Below are 17,202 nucleotides of genomic sequence, written 5' to 3'. Positions count from 1 at the left end.
TCCTCTCTAAGGACATCCTTAGAGAGAAGAATGGAGAGAGAGAGAAACATCAATGTGAGAGAGAAACATCCATGGGTTGCCTTCCAGATGTGCCCCAACTGGGGATCGAACCTGCAACCCAGGTACGTGCTCTGAACTGGGAATCGAACTAGCAACCTTTCAGTGTCCAGGACGATGCTCAACCACCTGAGCCACTCTGGTCAGGCACCAGCCAAATATTTTTATTTTGCAATTTTGGAAACAAGATTCGAATTTTGTAAAGAGAAGTCAATTATAGATCTAGATCACACTCCCCCTGTAGCCTCCAGCAGTTGAGAGTACAGATCCACACTCGTGTTTACTGATATTTTATTCAGTGGGATAGGCTTTTTTCTCACCTTCAAATTTAGTAAAGTACATTTCTTAAAAAATAAAATGAGTTTGAACGGCACAGTATAGTCCCTCCTGACTCAATCAACGTTTGGATGGTTTTCCTATTTTACCATCTATTTCACTCTGACGTTGCTTGCACCTGCTCCCATCTTCCTGTGAAGACAGCATCTCTAATCCCCACTGTGCCCAGAGCGCTTCATAGCCCACCTTTTGCACCCACCTCATCTCTCCTACAGCCAAAATCACAACTGGGGGAACCGCACTGAGGGGCAGTGAGAAGTTTGTATGTGGATTCAGAACTTCCTTTTTTTAGCCTCAGGTCACATTTTCCAAAGAGGTGAAGAGCGAATCCACATCATTTTCTTTCCATTGTGTAAAAATTGTCCAAATGACATGTGAGGGTGGAAGAGTTAAAAGTTAATTCTGAGTTCTGCGTATTTATCATTCCTTCTTCAACGGACACCTGCCAAGTAATGTCTTATCGAGATACTCTGACTAATGGATGTGATGAGTACTCCAAAAAGCTCCCAGCCCTGAAGATAATGTTATCCTCTGAGAGTTCAGTTCGTGAAACCCATACTGATTATGTTTGTCACCTGAGAAAATAATGCAAGAGATAGCCAGTAAGTAAAGACTAAAGAGCCCTATACACCTCTGCCTGCTGACAAGGTGATGTAGGTCTCATTCCAGGCACCTGAACCAGAACCCAGTGTTAAATAGGAAAGCAGCAATGCCCTGTCTTTGGGGGCTGTTTCGCTCAAGGGTTCCATTGGCATAAGCAAGAAAAACAGAAGTCCAAAGAAGGATCCAGTCTCCACCATGGTCCCGAGCACAGAAGAGCTGAGTTGGGCAAAGTCCTGGCCCCAGATATAAGTGGGAAGCCTGTGTAGATCATCCGACTTAGGCAACCTCTGCCATCTCCCAAGTGGCCTTTGGGTTTCACCAGAGAGGGAGACCTGAGACTCATCCAATCACTGAAAAGGAATACACACACACACACAGACACACACACACACACACACACACATACACACACACACACATACACACACACACACACACACACAGACTCACACACACTATCAGCTTAAGGGGCTACACGTAAATTTGTTTTCTTAATTTATTGCAAGAGAGAAACATCAATCTGTTCCATTTATTTATGCATTAATTGGTGGATTTCTATTTTATTTTATTTTATTTTATTTATTTTTGGTAATCTTCAACTGAGGATATACTTCCATTGATTTTCAAAGAGAGTAGAAAGGAGGGAGAAAGGGGGAGAGACAGAGAGAGAGAAACATCGATGTGAGATACATCAACAAGTTGCCCCCTACATGGTTGGGGATCGAACCTGAAACCCAGGCACATGCCCCTGGCCAGGAATGGAACACACGACCCTTGGAGCCATTTGACGCTCCAACCACTGAGCTACACAAGCCACATTCTTGTATGTGCCCTAACTGGAGATCGAACCTACGGCCTTGGCATTGGGACAATGCTCTAAACCAGCGATTGCCAACCTTTCGGACCACACGGACCACCCGTGGTCCGTGGACCACCGGTTGGCGACCGCTGCTCTAAACAACCGAGCTACCCAGCCAGGGCCTACACATTGGTCTTTAGTGAGTTTGTTTGGTGTGACTTAGGACCTATTAGTACACTAGATGGTCTGCTATCACACACATTTTCTAAAAGCAGCCCTTGTCCAATCAAATCCATGACTATAGTGGGAGTTGCCATGTTTGTATGATGTGGGCAATCCTTGGCCAGGGTTTAATGAACAAGAGCCGGACACCTGACCCAGACCGAATGACCGTGCACATTTCTTCAGGAACTCTGCGTCTCTCTTCAAGGAGCTGGATTACAGAGTATACCCATGGCAATGGGACCAAGACATGGAGACAGCTGATGTGCAGGGAGGGGAAGCTGCTGGCTCACAGGGCCAGGTGAAGGTGAGAGAAAAAAGGGACCCCAGAGCCCTGGGTCCAAGCTTTATCCTGGAGCTCCAGTGCATCCTATCCTTGGAGCCAGGATCTTCCCCATACATTCCCTCTTTGGCTCTAAACAGCCAGAATAGTTTTCTGCCGCATGCATCCATCAGCAACTAACGTAAGTATCCTGAGGGACATGCCCAAGGGGCCCATGCCCAGCCCGCTTCCCAACATGGGGAGCCCTGAGCCCAGAGAGCCCATCTGCCCTGCGCAAGAGGACATCGCTGCCTAGCTGAAACACTGGGCAGACCCAGGGAACAAAAGATGCTCACCTGAACTTGCAGCCAAGGGTGGGGGCTTGACTTGACTGACCCATAGGATGAGGACAGAGGAACATCCGCTGACCTTCAAATTGTTGAGGTTCTCAGGGATGTCTCATGTCTCTCTTCCCGCTTCTCTCAGTGTGGACAGAAAGCAGGGAAGTCCAGGAGGGTCAGAGTCCTGTCTGGGTTCCCAGCCAGGGTGCTGGGCAAAGTACGGGCTCAGTGCACATAGAAGGAAAGGGGACAGGAAGACAGAAGGAGGTATGGAGGGTATGACAGCTCAGCAACTGAGAAAACAATGTGGCATTTGGGAAACCACCATTAGTGCTAGGTGTCTAGCCTCCAGGTCCTCCAGAGATGACCCGAAGGATAAAGCTAGCACATGCAAGCCAGTCTAATTCAACCAAGTTACCATGGGAACAAGAGTCAGCAGAGAGAAATGACCTCAAATTAGCACCGGTTATTTAAGGCAACTTTAAGATTTTCTTTGCTTTCTGTAGATATAAAGATGAATGAGCCCAGATAGTCATTGCATTATAGCAACATCCCATAGCATTTATAGGAATAACCTGCGTGATTCACAACAACATAGTGGGCCGTTCATTTATTCATTCAACAAATACAGTGTACAATGCTTTCCAACATGTCCATCTGCTCCCTGAGAAGATGAAGATACGGAAAAAGGGCTGCAGGGCCGTACCCCAAGTGGGAGCTTCTTTGTGGGGGGCAGTCCTCTGCCTTGGCTGATGTTTTATGTATAGTTTTGAAAGGATGATAAACACCCTCGCCCCATCGAAGGGGGAGCCAAGTTGGCAGGGCTGTAAACCAGCTTCCAAGGCTAAGGTTGAAGAAAACTCTGACTAGGGTTCACATATAAAAAAATTATCCTTCTTTTCAGAAAACCTGGCATTTTCTAGGGGCATTTTTGAGATGAATGTGAAAGGGGATAACCTAGTTCTTTGCCAGTTGCCACTGAGCCCAAGTGCCACTGCTGGGACTGATGCCACACCCTGTGCACCTGGCCCTCCTCGCCAGCTTGCTCCTGGGACTCACCAGCCTCACCACCCAGTGAGTGATGCCTGCTGGACATGCTTATGACCCATGAGCCCCCCGTGGTCATCCCATACGTACAGGATGACAGCCTGGGCTGGTAGACTACGCCAGAGGCTGATTTCTCATAACCAAACTGACCAGCATGTGCAGGAGATGGAGTGTGGAGACAGACTTTACTGTATGCACCTGTGATGATCAATGTTATGTGTCAACTTGACTGCACTAAGGGATGCCCAGATAGTTGGGTGTCTCTAGAAGAGATTAGCACAGTAGACTGAGGGAAGATCCACCCTCACCAATGTGGGCGGCATCACCTCATCCAATCCACTGATGGCAGAATTCTCTCTTCTGCCCTTGGCCATCAGAGCTCCTAGTTTTTAGGCCTTTGACTCTGACTGAATTACACCATTGGCTCTCCTGAGTCTCCAGCTTGCAAATCATGGGATTTCTTGACCTCCTATTTAATCCTCCTAATAAATTCCATATATATCTATATACATTCTATTGGTTCTGTTTCTGGAGCACCCTAATCCTATCTAATAATAGACAAACATGGTAATTGACCATACCTTCGCTACACCTCCCATGGGCTAATCAGCACGATATGCAAATTAACTGCCAACAAAGATGGCGGCTAATTTGCATACTGCAGGCAGGGTGGGACAGCGCCATCCCGCCTGCCCTGCCACCATCCAGGCCTGCTATCTGCGACCTGGGGCGGTGGGCGTCCCGTGTGCGACCCGACCCGGGGCGGCCGGGCGGGGCAGCGAAGGCTTGAAGGTGGCTCCGGCCAGAGCAAAGGCCTGGGTCCCGGTGCCAGAGGAAAACCGGTGCAGGCAGCCAGGGAAAGGGAAGGCCTATTGCACGAATCTTTTCGTGCAACAGGCCTCTAGTACAGTAATAAAAGGCTTGCCCCTGGAACCTGCACCTCAATATGCATCCCAACCTTCAAAAGCAGCAGAGCCTCGTCATCCATGGTGGGACACCCTCCCCCTCAGGCCATCCCCGGGGCCTACTCCTCAGGAAGGACAGCAGGCCCAGGCTCGCTGGCATAGGGAGAGGGGTCCTCAGGATTGCCTCTGCCTCTCACTGGCCAGGTCTCCCCAGTAGCTGCTTTCATTCTTTTGTCTTGTCCCCCCAGCAGTATCATAAGGACCCCTCTGTCTTTTTTTTTTCTAATGTATTTTTATTGATTTCAGAGAGGAAGGGAGAGGGGAGAAAGAATCAACAATGAGAGAGAAACATTGATTGGCTGCCTCCTGCACGTCCTCTACTGGGGATAGAGCCCGCAACCCGGGTATGTGCCCTTGACTGGAATCGAACCGGGACCCTTCAGTCCGTAGGCCGACGCTCTATCCACTAAGCCAAACCAGTGAGGGCCCATTCTGTCTTGCTGGTGAACTTGATGCACCACATTTTGGTCTCCCTGACAACAGGGAGCACCTTTAAATAGCAAAAGGTGCTCCCTCTGCCAGGTGGCCTCCCAGCTGGGATGGCCATGGGGTTTCCCTGCCACTCCCTTGCACATGTTGAGGAGAGGTGGTCTCCTTTCATAGAATGAAGGGACTTGAACAAGGGACAAGTGAGCATGGTCCTCTGGGGCACAGAGCTCACACTCAGCCCCCTAATGGCAGTAGGAACCGACCAAGAGCAAAGGGGGACCTTGCAGGGTGTTCAAGCATTAGATAGGAAGCATTTTCTAAACTCTTCACAGGAAAAAGATAGGAAGGAAACATTAAATGACTGGATCACAGTGATTCTTTTCAAGTATCTTCCTTTTCCTTCTAAAAAATTTTGCAAAATCCAATGAATAGATGTTTTACAATAAAAAATATTATTCTTTAAGGAAATGTATTTTCTGGCAAAGCTCTAGGATCTGTGCTTATACAAATTGGTGTACCAACAAGGAAGGATAGAACTGTGTGTGCCTAACCAGAGGGCCGACCTACAGTTCTGAGGGGCTTGAACCTTGAGGCATCCAACTGTCTCCAGGAAGGATGGTGGGGGCGGTCATCCCAGAAGCCTGCTCCAAACTTGGCTTCACAGTGTGACTGACCTGTGAACTCCTGGGTTATCCCTTCACATACACACCCCCTCAGATGGGACAGGAAACAGGCTGGAGGCGGCCAGCCCAGGCTGGGACTAGGCGGGGCAGGATAGCCCCTAACCCTAGGTCAGGGGGGAGGGGTGTACCCCAGCAACTGGTCTGCATCTCCACTCTTGAGGGAGCTCTGGAATGCCAATCACCCCTTGACAGATATCTGTGTGGTGCGGGCAGGTCAGCAGGCTGGGCTCACTGCCTGGTCACTCCTGCCCATGCACAGGAGATGGGCCATGGGAAGGGGATGGGAACACAGAATGGCCCTCAGAGGAGGGGTTAGTCTCTGCTTCAGCTGCTCTGCTGGGGTGGTTGGTTTGGAGTTCTCAGCTGCGTGAGAGGCAGGTCCCAGGAATCCAAGAGTGGGTTGTGAACCAGCCTCCCCTTCAGCTGCCTTCTTCGCTTCAGCTGTCCAGCTCCTGTCAGAAATGCCAGCAGACACCAAGGTCACAGAGGACTGAAGCGCACCAGAGGACTGCACAGCCTAGGAAACTGTATCTGCCATCTGGGCAGCACCCACAAGTGACCGGGAGACAGCAGTGGGCAGCTAAGCCTTGTGAATCCCCTGGGGGGCAGACACCAGCAGTCCCCTTCTGCCCTCCCAGAACTCCCCTAGATGAGTGCTCCTCACCCCAGTGGATGGTTTCCCAGCCCAGACTTCTCCCAGCACCCACTCCAGCTGCCTGGTCGCTCACGGGCACTTCAGAACATGGCTGATGGCAACCAAAGCACAGAGGGCCTCAGAAGAGGGGCTTCTCAACATCACTGTGCTCACAAACCCGCCTCCAGGAAGGATGGTGGGGGTCATCGCAGAAGCCTGCTCCAAACTTGGCCTCACAGTGTGACTGAACCGTGAACGCCTGGGCTATCCCTTCACCATACACACCCCCTCAGATGGGACAGGAAACAGCCAAAGTCTAGGACATTCTACCACCACCCTGTGATTATGACCCAGGAGGTTTGATGAGCATAGGTGTTCAGAGGCATGGGTTGGGCCTCAGCCTTCCTCAGAGGAAGCTGCTGCTCAGAGAACCAGGATAAGCAGGCCTCATGGACCAGCCACACCACAGGGATTGGGGGAGAGGGGGAGGCAGAGAGCAATGGCACCCTTGCATGGGCTCAGACAGCCCTCAGGCCTCCAGAGAGTGTCACCGAGGGGCACTCCCAGAGAGAGAGAGAATTCCCGTCTGCCAGGCAAGCCATGCCCACCCTGGTTTGCAGAAAGGCCCTGAGATCTGGGGTAGAGCTTCATTGGGCTGGGCCCCCTCCAAATACCACCCAAGAAGACCCCTCCCCAGCTTGACCTACATATGGCCTGGTCTGTTGGAGTAGTGGAAGCCCAAACATGCCCAAGAACATGTCTAGAAAGATGCCCAAGGAATTGAGTGAAAACGTATCAGGGCCCAAACAGTGACCAAAAGCCCACAGGGTGGGGCCTTGGGAAAGGGCCATGAACACAAATGACACCCAGAAGGTGGGAGTGGCACATCACCTAGAGCTTAGCAGAGAAGGATGCAAAATCCGCCAGCAGCTTCAAGTCATTAGGGAACGTCAGCCACGCCCCGCCATCAACCACCAGCAAGGCCCCTGTCACGTAGGATGCCAAAGGGCTGGCCAGGTAGAGTACACTGTGGGCGATCTCCGTCTTGTTCCCCAGCCTCTGCAGGGGGCTGGCCAGGATCTTGCTGGCGTGGGGACCACCTGGGAGGTCAAACCCTGTGAGCCACAGGACCTCAAGGCCCTCCACCCGCCCCGGCCCAGCCTTCTCTAAACCACATCCGAGAACGTTGTGGGCACTATTAGCACCATCCTCGCAGAGCGGGGACAGGCCAGGTACCGAGTAACACTGCCAAAGAACCGGCATAGGGCTTTTTGATGGACACCCTGCCAAGGTTCTGGAAGCTTCAATGGAAGCCCCACTTTGGTTCTGACTCAAACATCAAGGTCAGTAGCCCTGTGGCCTCAACCTCAAGGGAGCGGCTTCCCAAGTCTGGTTAATCCTTAGTCCATTGCAGCTGTGTGCTAACCACAAATGGCTCCTTGCCAGCCCCAGGGAGTCATGAAAATTTGGCACTTGTCCCAGCCAGGTGAGAGGGGAGCCCAGGGAGGCACTGTGGAGCCTGTACCTAGGGGAGCACCCAAGAGGGCCTGGGCTTCCTGAGAGCCTTACCTAGCCGCCGCATCCCCTCCGTGCCACTGATAGGGCCGGGGGCAAGGCTGTTGACTCGAATGTTCTGCGGACCCCACTCCACAGCCAAGTGCCGCGTCATTGCATCTGCATGGAAGGAAGGCAGGCAGGCATGAGGGAGAATGCAGGGCTGCTTGGACTTCTGGGGTGGCCTGGGTTGAAGCGGGGGCTCAGGGCCAGGCCTGGGCCTCTCCACTGCCCACTCAGACACTGTTGGCCTCCAGGGACAGGCAGGAGAGGGACCCTAAGGAACCCAGGAGAGCAGACCAGAAGGGGTGCCATACCCACGGCCGCCTTGGCAGAGCCTGCGTGCACTTGGAGCACCTGCCCCCGGGTACCCAGGGTTGCGGTGATGTTCACGATTACTCCTCCATGGTCCTGCAACACATGGCGGAGACCAGGGGGAGGGAGGTGTGAGGGGGGCGCTTGTCAGCAAGCAGACCACCAGAAGAGGGGAGGTTCCGACCAGAGAACACTCACCCGGAAGAACTTCTTGTAGATCACGTGAGACACATTAAATGTGCCCAAGGTATCGATGTCCATCACAGTCTTGAAGGCATTGAAGGACAATGAGCTGGCTGGGCACAGGAAGTTTCCGGCTGCACCTGCAGGATGGAAGGAGACACGGATGGTGCAGGAGCCCTGGGCAGTTAGAGCATACAGACTTCAGGATGGCACAAGCTGGACAGGGAAGGAGGCTTGAGATCGCCTCTGACTCTGATTCAGCCAAGTTCACACTGGAATGACTTGGAAGGAACAGAGTTGGACAAAGACAGTGGCCTGGAGCCCGGGATAAAAGTTCTGGGACTTCCAAGAAGGAAGGTCTAGTATCGCTGACTCATCAGAAAACCCCTGGCCTAGCTTAACAGTGACTCACAGTTTATGAGAATGTCGATTTTTCCAAACTCCTTCAGTGCCTGGTCCACGGCAGCCACAATGGCTGGGGGATCTCGGACATCCATAGACAAAGGGAGGCATCGCTGGCCAGTGGCTGCAGCCAGCTTTCTGGCAGCCTAGAAGCCAGACAGGAAGGGAGAGAAGAGGTGGGCATCGGCCAAGTGGCCTCAGCCTAGAGAGAACAGCCCTTCAGCATCCAAGGAGGATGTGTCCAGGTTCTGCTGGGAAGCCAGGGTTTGCTGCTGGACTCCACTCTTGAGAGATGCAGCTGGCAGGTAGCCATTCCCTGGGTCCACAACCCCTCGTGGACATTTCTAAGAAATTCAACACTCCTCCCTCCACATCACCTTCCAGGCCACTGGTCACGGGTCAGTGGCAGCTCTAGCGGACTTCCAGTCCCTGCCCAGAGACCCACTGTGGCAGGGGTGAGACTTTCCTCCTGGGTGGGTAGGACATGTGGACCGCTATTATAACCCAGCTGAGCTCAGAGATCTCTCCTAGCATCAGTACCACTCAGCATGAGGGTCCCTCACAGGACCCAATAATTAAATGTTTTTAAAAGCCAGGTGTTTTCCTGGGAGACAACCTCCACCGAAGCTTGATATTTAGAAGAGGAGCAGCTTTTGGAGTCAACATCCTCTGGGCCTCAGGACCCTCCAGGTCCAGGCTCTGGGTCTCCACAGCCACCCATGGATGGGGTAGGCATAGTAGAGACACCTTACCATTGATACTCTCGGAAAACTTCTGCTGGCAATGACCGTGTGGCAGCCGTGCCTGCAAAGCCAGAGGGCAGGAGTGAGGGTGGCAAGTGCAAGAGATAAATCCAGATGGGCTCCTGCCCAGAGCTCTAAGCAGAGCCCCCTTCCCCCAAGGGTCTCTTGGGCTGAAACACCAGCCCAATGTTGAAGGTACAGCTGTCAGAGGACACAGGGGTCTGAACACAGCTAAGCCACTGTGGTGAGACTTTAGATGGCTGCCATTAGTCCCACTCCCAGCATTTCTGGGCTGGCCTCTCCGGCATCAGGATACAGGCCCTGCCCCAAACTCCATGTGCACAGCACCAAAGCAGCTGTGAACATCAAGTGGGGGCCCAAGCATTTGCATGAGGCCTTCTGGGTCCCCCTGGCATGGCCCCACGTGCCCCTGTCCTCTCTCCCTGTGATGTTGGAGAAATGGACAGAAAGCCCATTCTGAGGTCAGGGCACCTGCCCTGTGTTGAAGTATGGTAGCAATCATCTCAGGTAGAAACTACAGTTTAACTTTAACCCTGCTGTTTGGTTCTGTACTTATTTGTGTGTTTTTTTGTTTTGTTTTGTTTTTAATATATTTTATTGATTTTTTACAGAGAGGACTTTAACCCTGCTGTTTGGTTTCTGTACTTATTTGTTTACTGAAATAATAGAAAAGTTATTTTAGTTTTCTGAATTATATAAATCACCCCATTTGATTAAATACCCTATTGATTGTAATGTGAAATCCCATTGGTTGTGGTCATACTGATCTTAGAAAGCACATTTTCCTTTACCTGGGAAGGACAGCACAATCATCCCAAGGTCAGAGGGCTCCAGATAACTGTCTCTGTTGACTCAGTGGTCCCAAGACCCGAGGGCTCTAGATAATGTGTTTCTGTCAATTCAGTGATCTGGAGACCCAAAACTATAATTTAGATAACATGCTGCTTCTGCTTCTGTAAACTGCTTTTTTGCAAACCAGGTTCCTCATTCCAAACCTTGGGATGTAATCTATACCTTTGTGATCTTTGCCTATATAAGTCTGGTGTTGCGGCCATCTTATCACTATGAGATTTGGGAAATGCCCCCTCATAGTCCCGGATTTGCAATAAATGTGACTCTTTAATTTGACTTCTTGAGGCGTCCTTGTGTGATTCGCAGGGTATATTACAACAGTGTCACCTCCTCACAGTGTTGGTAGTAACAATAGCAGCTGTCACCTTCTAAGCAGGTTCTACCTGCTCCTCAAAATGACCCTGACCAGCTTAGTCATACTCTGTTCAGAGAAGCAACATGCCCAAAGCCACCAGTTTGGCAAAAAGTTCACCTAGAATGAATGATTCCCAAAATCTTGTCCAGGGGGGCTCACCTCTCTGGTATGAAAAGTGAGGGTCCAGGAGAAAGTGGAGAGGGTCCCTAGGATATCAACAGGCTCCCTCTCCCCCAACCCCAGCCTAACTCTGGGCCTTCCCCAGGTCGGGGTGATAAATATTCGATTTGGGCCTGAGGCCATAGAACTTGTGTCTCAAGAGACACTGTGTTCCACATGCAACTGGGCCCTCCATGACTCTGGCTCACAGCCAGGCCCCAGGGGGCTCGGCAAGAGAGTTACCTCACGCTGTTGAACCCTCCCTCTTTGTACAAATGAGGGTGCTCAGACCACAGCCACACAGTCTCCACTGAGGTCTGGGAGAGGGCCCTGGAGTCCTGCCTCCCCTAGGACAGCACTTGACCCCTTTCAGATGTTCTTAAATGGCTCATTGCCTAGAGGAGTTCCCTCACCCACCAGCCTCTTGCCCCGGAATCCCAGGATCCAGCGGGAAGGTGTGAGGAAGTGTGAGAGTCAGTAGTGGAGATGGGGTGGTGGGCACAGGTGAAACAGAGCAGTGCTCACCTCATAAAAATCTCAGCAATCCGGAATCCAATCCCAGAGCCACCGCCTGTGATGAAGGCGACTTTGTCCCTGGGGGAAGAAAACACGAGGCTTTTTGGGGGGTGGGGACAGCCAGGGAGAGGTCAATGGGGGGAAGGAGACTTAGGTAATACTTTAAACAATAAAGAATTAAAACAACAACAACACGAGGCTTTTTAAAGATATCTCCCTAAACTGGGGCGTGGGGGAAGGCTGTGGCTCTGGGAGGACTTTAACCCTACGAACTGGGCACTTCTATCACATTTAGACTGATAACAAATAACGTGGATGATTTTTGTAAGAAAATAAAACGCTAAAGCCTGCATGCCTAGGCTTTCTGGGTCTATTTCAGCCTCAAATTCTCTATTCATAAAGTTGTCAGTTCAGTGAATAATGTTTTCAAAACATACAAGCCGTCCTCCACCTGCCCCTCACTCCCACCCTCCCAGAACTGCCATTCGCAACATCCCCCGGCGCTGGCCAAGCCAAACAGAACGTGCTCTCCACAGTGCAAAGATCAAAGTCCCGGAGCACTCGGAAGCCCCGAACCCCGGGTCCCACTCCCCGGTTCCTGACCCCGCTCCCGACGGCAGACCAGGACGAGGCCCTCACCGGAGCAGGTCCGGGCAAAAGAGGTAGCGGTACTCCGGGAGGCAGTCGTCCTCGCTGACATCGGGCGGCGGCTGGGCCATGGCGCTCGGTACGGACCCGCGGCAGCGAGGACAGCAGGGACCTGCTTCGGATCAGAGCACCAGCTGCCACCACCAGGACTAGCGGCGCTCTCGCCACGTCACTTCTGAGCACCGGTAGAGTCCGGGGAAACGGAGGTCCCGCCCCCCGCCGCCACCCCTCCCGCAGGCGCCCTCGCTCCTCCCAGGACGCCCGACCCATAGATGCCTCCTCGCTCTTCTCAGGACGCCCGCTCTGCACAGTGGCCCCTCGCTCCGCCCAGGACCACCGCCCCCACCCCCCTTTTTCTAGGACATCTTACAGCACTGTGGCCACACCGCCTGCTGAGAATGGGGGTGGCTGGTCTGTCCCAGAACCGCGGCAGGCGCGAGCGCAGTGCAGCAGGCGGATTTCTGTGGCCGAGGCCAGGTGAGTGGGCCTCCAGACTGTCCACAAGACTACGTCCTCTCCACAAGATTGGGTGTTAGTACCGTGGTCGGAGCCAGCTGGATACAGCGGACACTCCTTCCCGCGTTAAGGTCAGGCTGGCCCAGCTGTTCATTTAAAGTAGCTGGTTGGGAAGTGCTCAGCGTTTAAATGCCCTTGCCTCCCAGACACCTGCCTACCCTGCTGCATAAATATCAAAGAAGAGGAGGGAAGGAGACTTCGGCCAAGGAAAGCCTCAGGAAGGCCTCTGCTTCACTTGTCCAGGCCCAGTGCCAGTTCCTAAAATGACCCGTTTCAAGAGCGATAAATGTCAGGGCAAGGACCAGGCCATCCTTCATCAAGAAGGAAAAAAAAGCCCGGTCAGGTGGTTCAGTGGTTGAGCATCAACCCATGGACCAAGAGGTCACTGGTTTGATCCCCAATAGGGGGCATGCAGAGGAGACAGCCCATCAATGTTGATGTTTCTATCTCATTGATGTTCCCATCTCTAAAAAAAAAAAAAAACTAAAAAAGAACTTTAAGAAGGAAAAAATATCAAATGAGGACCAAGCCAGTCCTAGCTGGTTTGGCTCATCGGATAGAGAGTCGGCTTGCGGACTGAAAGATCCTGGGTTCGATTCCAGTCAAGGGCACATGCCTGGGTTGCGGGCTCGATCCCCAGTAGGGGGGGTTCAGGAGGCAGCAAATCAATGATTCCCTCTCATCACTGATGTTTCTATCTTTCTCTCTCTCCCTTCCTCTCTGAAATCAATAAGAAATACATTTTTTTAAAAAAGAAAAAGGACCAAGCCAGCCTTAACAGATGTAATGATGTGGTGTCCAGTACCTGTCAAGAGGAGTAGGGACACCTGGGGACTAGGGGTGAGATGTAGTGTCAACATGAATACAAGTAAACACCAGGCAGCCTCGGCCACATGAAGAAGGGAGGAGGTTATGGTCACCAAGCTTTCTGCCCTGAGGGTGGTCTTAGCCACTACCTCCCCAGCCACCCGTTCCTGCCACCCTCCAGTCCTGTCCAAGGCAGGAAGCTCCTTCTTCAGTGGAATCAGAATGATTTGGTGTTGGGACAGCACCAGCTTCAGGGCCCAGCTTGGATTCCCCCAAATTTCAGGTTGGAGGTCTCTGGATCTCTGCCTGAGTCATAGGTTCTATGGACCCTCTGCTGGTTTATACAACCTTGTGTAAAGACCTCATTAGTACCTAGCCACCGACATAATGAGCGCTCCACTCCCATGCACAGCACAAGGAATTTTAATGTCTCCCCTGTGGGGGAGGGGAGGTTAAACCACTTTTGGAGACCCCCCCAAAGGTGGTCTGGCATTTTGGTATGGAAAGGATTTGGTCCAATCTCTTGCTGGTTTAAGATACCAAAAGGCACATAACGTTGGCTCAACTGCTCTGGGCTGAAGCCGACAGTGAACAGGGAAGTGGTCTGGGACAGATGGGCAGAGCACAGTGTGGGATCAAGTTCTTGTGGACAGAGGTAGTTGGTCCTGGGTGGATGCTGAGGGCAGCCTAGGGCAGCCTGAGGTTCAGGCTGTGTAGAGGCTGCTCCGGTGGCCTTCGTCTGCCCAGTCAACCAGCTCATTGCTCTGGAACCACAGCTGGATCTCCCGCTGGGCCCCCTCCACGGAGTCGCTGGCGTGGATGATGTTCCTGTGCCAGGTAATAGGTAGCAAAGGTAAGGCACAGGCTTCCACATGCACCTGGGAGGTCCTGGGAAAAGTCTGCTGATTCCCTACTGTCCAGAGGAGCAAGCTGATTATGCAGAGGGGAAAGGAAGAAGAGGGGAGCTAGAAAACTGGGTTCCAGCCTGGCCTTGGCCTCTTACTCACAACCTCATGGACCAGCCCAGACTGTTACTGGGAGCCTCATTTTCCCACCAGTCCTCCCTCAGAGTATCTGGCAAGATAGAGTCAGAAAACAGACAATGATGACGGAGTACATACACAACGCTCAGGGAATACTTTATCTCCCTGGGACTAGCAAGTAAGAGGTGTGATATCCCACATTAAAAGTCTCTTCTTGGCCGAAACCGGTTTGGCTCAGTGGATAGAGCGTCAGCCTGCGGACTGAAAGGTCCCAGGTTCGATTCCGGTCAAGGGCGTGTACCTGGGTTGCGGGCACATCCCCAGTAGGAGATGTGCAGGAGGCAGCTGATCGATGTTTCTCTCTCATTGATGTTTCTAGCTCTCTATCTCTCTCCCTTCCTCTCTGTAAAAAATCAATAAAATATATTAAATTAAAAAAAAAAGTCTCTTCTGGCTTAACTTTCGCCCAGCAAAACAATGAGCTTGTGGCTGAGTGTGCCAGGGCCCCTGTACCTGCTGATGTGGAAGCTGAAGTCGCCTCGAATGGTGCCGGGGGCAGCCTCAGCTGAGTCCGTGTGCCCTATCATGGCCCTTGAGGTACAGACCACATTGGGGCCTTCCCAGACCTGCAGCACAGAGATAAAGGTCAGGAGAAGGGGGATCACCAAGGGCTCGACAGCTCTAGGCTCAATCCAGGGCCCTCCACCCCTTCCACCAGGTCATACCATGGCCACCACGGGGCCAGAGCTCATGTAGCTGATGAGGGCTGGGTAGAAGGGCTTCCTCTGAAGGTCGTGGTAGTGCTCAGCAAGGATGCTCTCTGGCGCCTGTGTGGCATTGGGAGAAGGAGTGAGAGGAGTCCCTGGAGAGGGAACCCCAGTGGGCACTGGGGCAATGACTTTGCAGATAACACCTAATGAGCCGGCATGTCAAGCACAGCAGTGCAGGAGATACCAACTCCACCTCTCCATCCCTCCCCTTCTACTTCCAACAGGACACTCCTCCTGGAGCAGGGCTGACATGAAGGGCCGAGGTTCTGAGGTCCATAAGAAGCCCTCCCCCTAGTGCACTGAGGGACACCCACAGGCCAAGAGCCCTGGTACCTGAATCATCTTCATCCCCACCAGCTTGAAGCCCCTCCTCTCAAAACGCCGGATCACATCCCCAACAAGCCGCCGCTGCACCCCATCTGGCTTCACGGCCACCAGGGTCCGCTCCCGGGTCCAGGAGGGCCCTCCTTTAGAAGAGGAGGGTTCAGGGATGCTGCCTCACCTTTTCATGTCTCCTGACCTGTGTTCCCCTGCCGGGACCCAGATGTCATCTGGGCTACAGTGTCTGCCTCCGCCAGAGCAGCTCTGGAGGGGGTTAAGTGTGGTGCCCACAACCAGGAATCGCCCAGCATGGTGCTGCCTGTCAGGGATAATCAGGGCACTGGATTCCTAGGGGCTTCCAACCTGTTGGAGGGGCCATAGCTCCCTCCCAGGCAGTAGCAGAAGCTGCTCATGATGGAGCTGGTGTCCCCTGAGAGCCAGGAGACCCAGGGATGACTCACTGGAAAGAAAGCATGACTCCTGGCCTCACTTTTGACTCCTGTCCTTGGGGGTGATGGCACAGACACTGCCACATCACCAAGGACCCAGAGCACATCTTCTGGGTCTGAGGTGAAAGAATAGCAGAGAGCCAGGGAGAAATGCAGTATGTTCTCCCCACCGGGTAGGCCACAGACACCAGGACAAAAGGACCCGGGGGATTGAGGAGGAAGGTAGAGAGGTTCCTGTCAGCAGGTGAGGAAGCCTGGAGGACTTCTCTTACACCTCACTGGCCAGGCAGGAGCTCTGTGCTGCTGTGAGGTTTTAAGGCGGGGAGCTTCCAGAGCCAAGGAGAGCACTGAGCCCGGCCCCGACACAGCTAAGGAGATGGGAGGCTGCATCACCCTCCTGCAGCCCAAGCCACTTCTGAGTTATGCAAACCCACAGCACTGGATCCAGGCTCAAATGTGCTTTTGACAAGAGCCCAGACCCTGGATGTCCTGCAAAGTCCTTCGAAGACAGAACTGGTGGAGAAATGAGAATAAGACTGGAGCCAGCCAGCGTCCCAGGGGGCATCTGCAGCTGCCATTCCTCATCCCCAGGAGGAAAACTAACCAAAACCTGTGCTGTGGGTGACCTGCTGGCACATCCTTTCAGGGCCAAATGAGGCCCACTAGGGAAGAAGCCCCCTGACTTGTTTGTTCCCCCCAAATCCAGAGCCTCGGGACCTGCTGTCTAGCCTGGCCTGGGAAGATGGCAGTGCACTCTTGCCAGCGTTTGGAACACATGGCATCTGGCTCTCAGTCAGGGGAGAGGACCGGTTAGATAAGGGCCCCGGGGCCCCAAGGAGGTCCGACCAGGCGGACTTAGGGCCTAGAGAAAACAACACAGCGGTTCCGAGGGAGGAGTTTTCATCTGCGGAGAAGGACTTCCCTCTCAGGAGCCCCAGCTCCGCAGGGATGCCATCGCCACCCAATGCGGCCACTGGGCCTCTGGCTTCCTTCTGCTCCAGAGTCCCTGGGTCCCTCTGCCCGAGGCAACCTGGGGAGGTGGGCGGCAGGCGTGGGGGGTTGGAGGGCAATGAGAGGGGTGGGAGGGATGCAGGACCCCGGCCCGCCCCCGCAGGAACCCAAGGAGCGCGCCTTCCGGGACTTCGATCGCCCCCCACACCCGCTCGGCGCCCCAAGGCTTCCCAGCGAGTCAGGAGGACTTCGGGGTCTGGGCCCCCAGCCTGTGCGCCC

General features: G+C 53.1%; 2 protein-coding genes across 4 annotated transcripts; both read right to left on the bottom strand.

Annotated features, from left to right (window-relative positions):
* Positions 1–5,074: 5,074 nt before the first annotated feature.
* Positions 5,075–12,989, bottom strand: DECR2 (2,4-dienoyl CoA reductase 2, peroxisomal). Of its 3 annotated transcripts, XM_005870360.2 has the most exons (10): positions 12,497–12,989; positions 12,118–12,238; positions 11,488–11,556; positions 9,585–9,636; positions 8,843–8,978; positions 8,446–8,570; positions 8,250–8,343; positions 7,948–8,052; positions 7,270–7,478; positions 5,075–6,196 (listed from the first exon to the last, which is right to left on the bottom strand). In XM_005870360.2, exons 2-9 carry the CDS (start codon positions 12,195–12,197, stop codon positions 7,270–7,272), a joined length of 870 nt encoding a protein of 289 aa, XP_005870422.1. In that variant the 5' UTR covers positions 12,198–12,238; positions 12,497–12,989; the 3' UTR covers positions 5,075–6,196. The 3 variants fall into 3 exon arrangements, with proteins under 3 accessions (XP_005870422.1, XP_014398500.1, XP_014398501.1); XM_014543014.1 differs by lacking the exon at positions 12,497–12,989 and having other exon boundaries at positions 12,118–12,479; XM_014543015.1 differs by lacking the exons at positions 5,075–6,196; positions 12,497–12,989 and having other exon boundaries at positions 7,264–7,478; positions 12,118–12,480.
* An 865-nt stretch (positions 12,990–13,854) lies between these two features.
* On the bottom strand, positions 13,855–15,936 carry NME4 (NME/NM23 nucleoside diphosphate kinase 4). The gene is made up of 5 exons (XM_014542960.1): positions 15,887–15,936; positions 15,536–15,695; positions 15,158–15,259; positions 14,946–15,058; positions 13,855–14,277 (listed from the first exon to the last, which is right to left on the bottom strand). Exons 1-5 carry the CDS (start codon positions 15,934–15,936, stop codon positions 14,154–14,156), a joined length of 549 nt encoding a protein of 182 aa, XP_014398446.1. The 3' UTR covers positions 13,855–14,153.
* Between the last annotated feature and the right edge of the window lie 1,266 nt (positions 15,937–17,202).

This window comes from Myotis brandtii, unplaced genomic scaffold, assembly GCF_000412655.1.
Source record: "Myotis brandtii unplaced genomic scaffold, ASM41265v1 scaffold317, whole genome shotgun sequence".
In the NCBI taxonomy this organism is placed as follows: domain Eukaryota; kingdom Metazoa; phylum Chordata; class Mammalia; order Chiroptera; family Vespertilionidae; genus Myotis; species Myotis brandtii.
The sequence above is the reverse complement of the archived record's forward strand: the minus strand, read 5'-3'. Positions and strand labels throughout refer to the sequence as shown.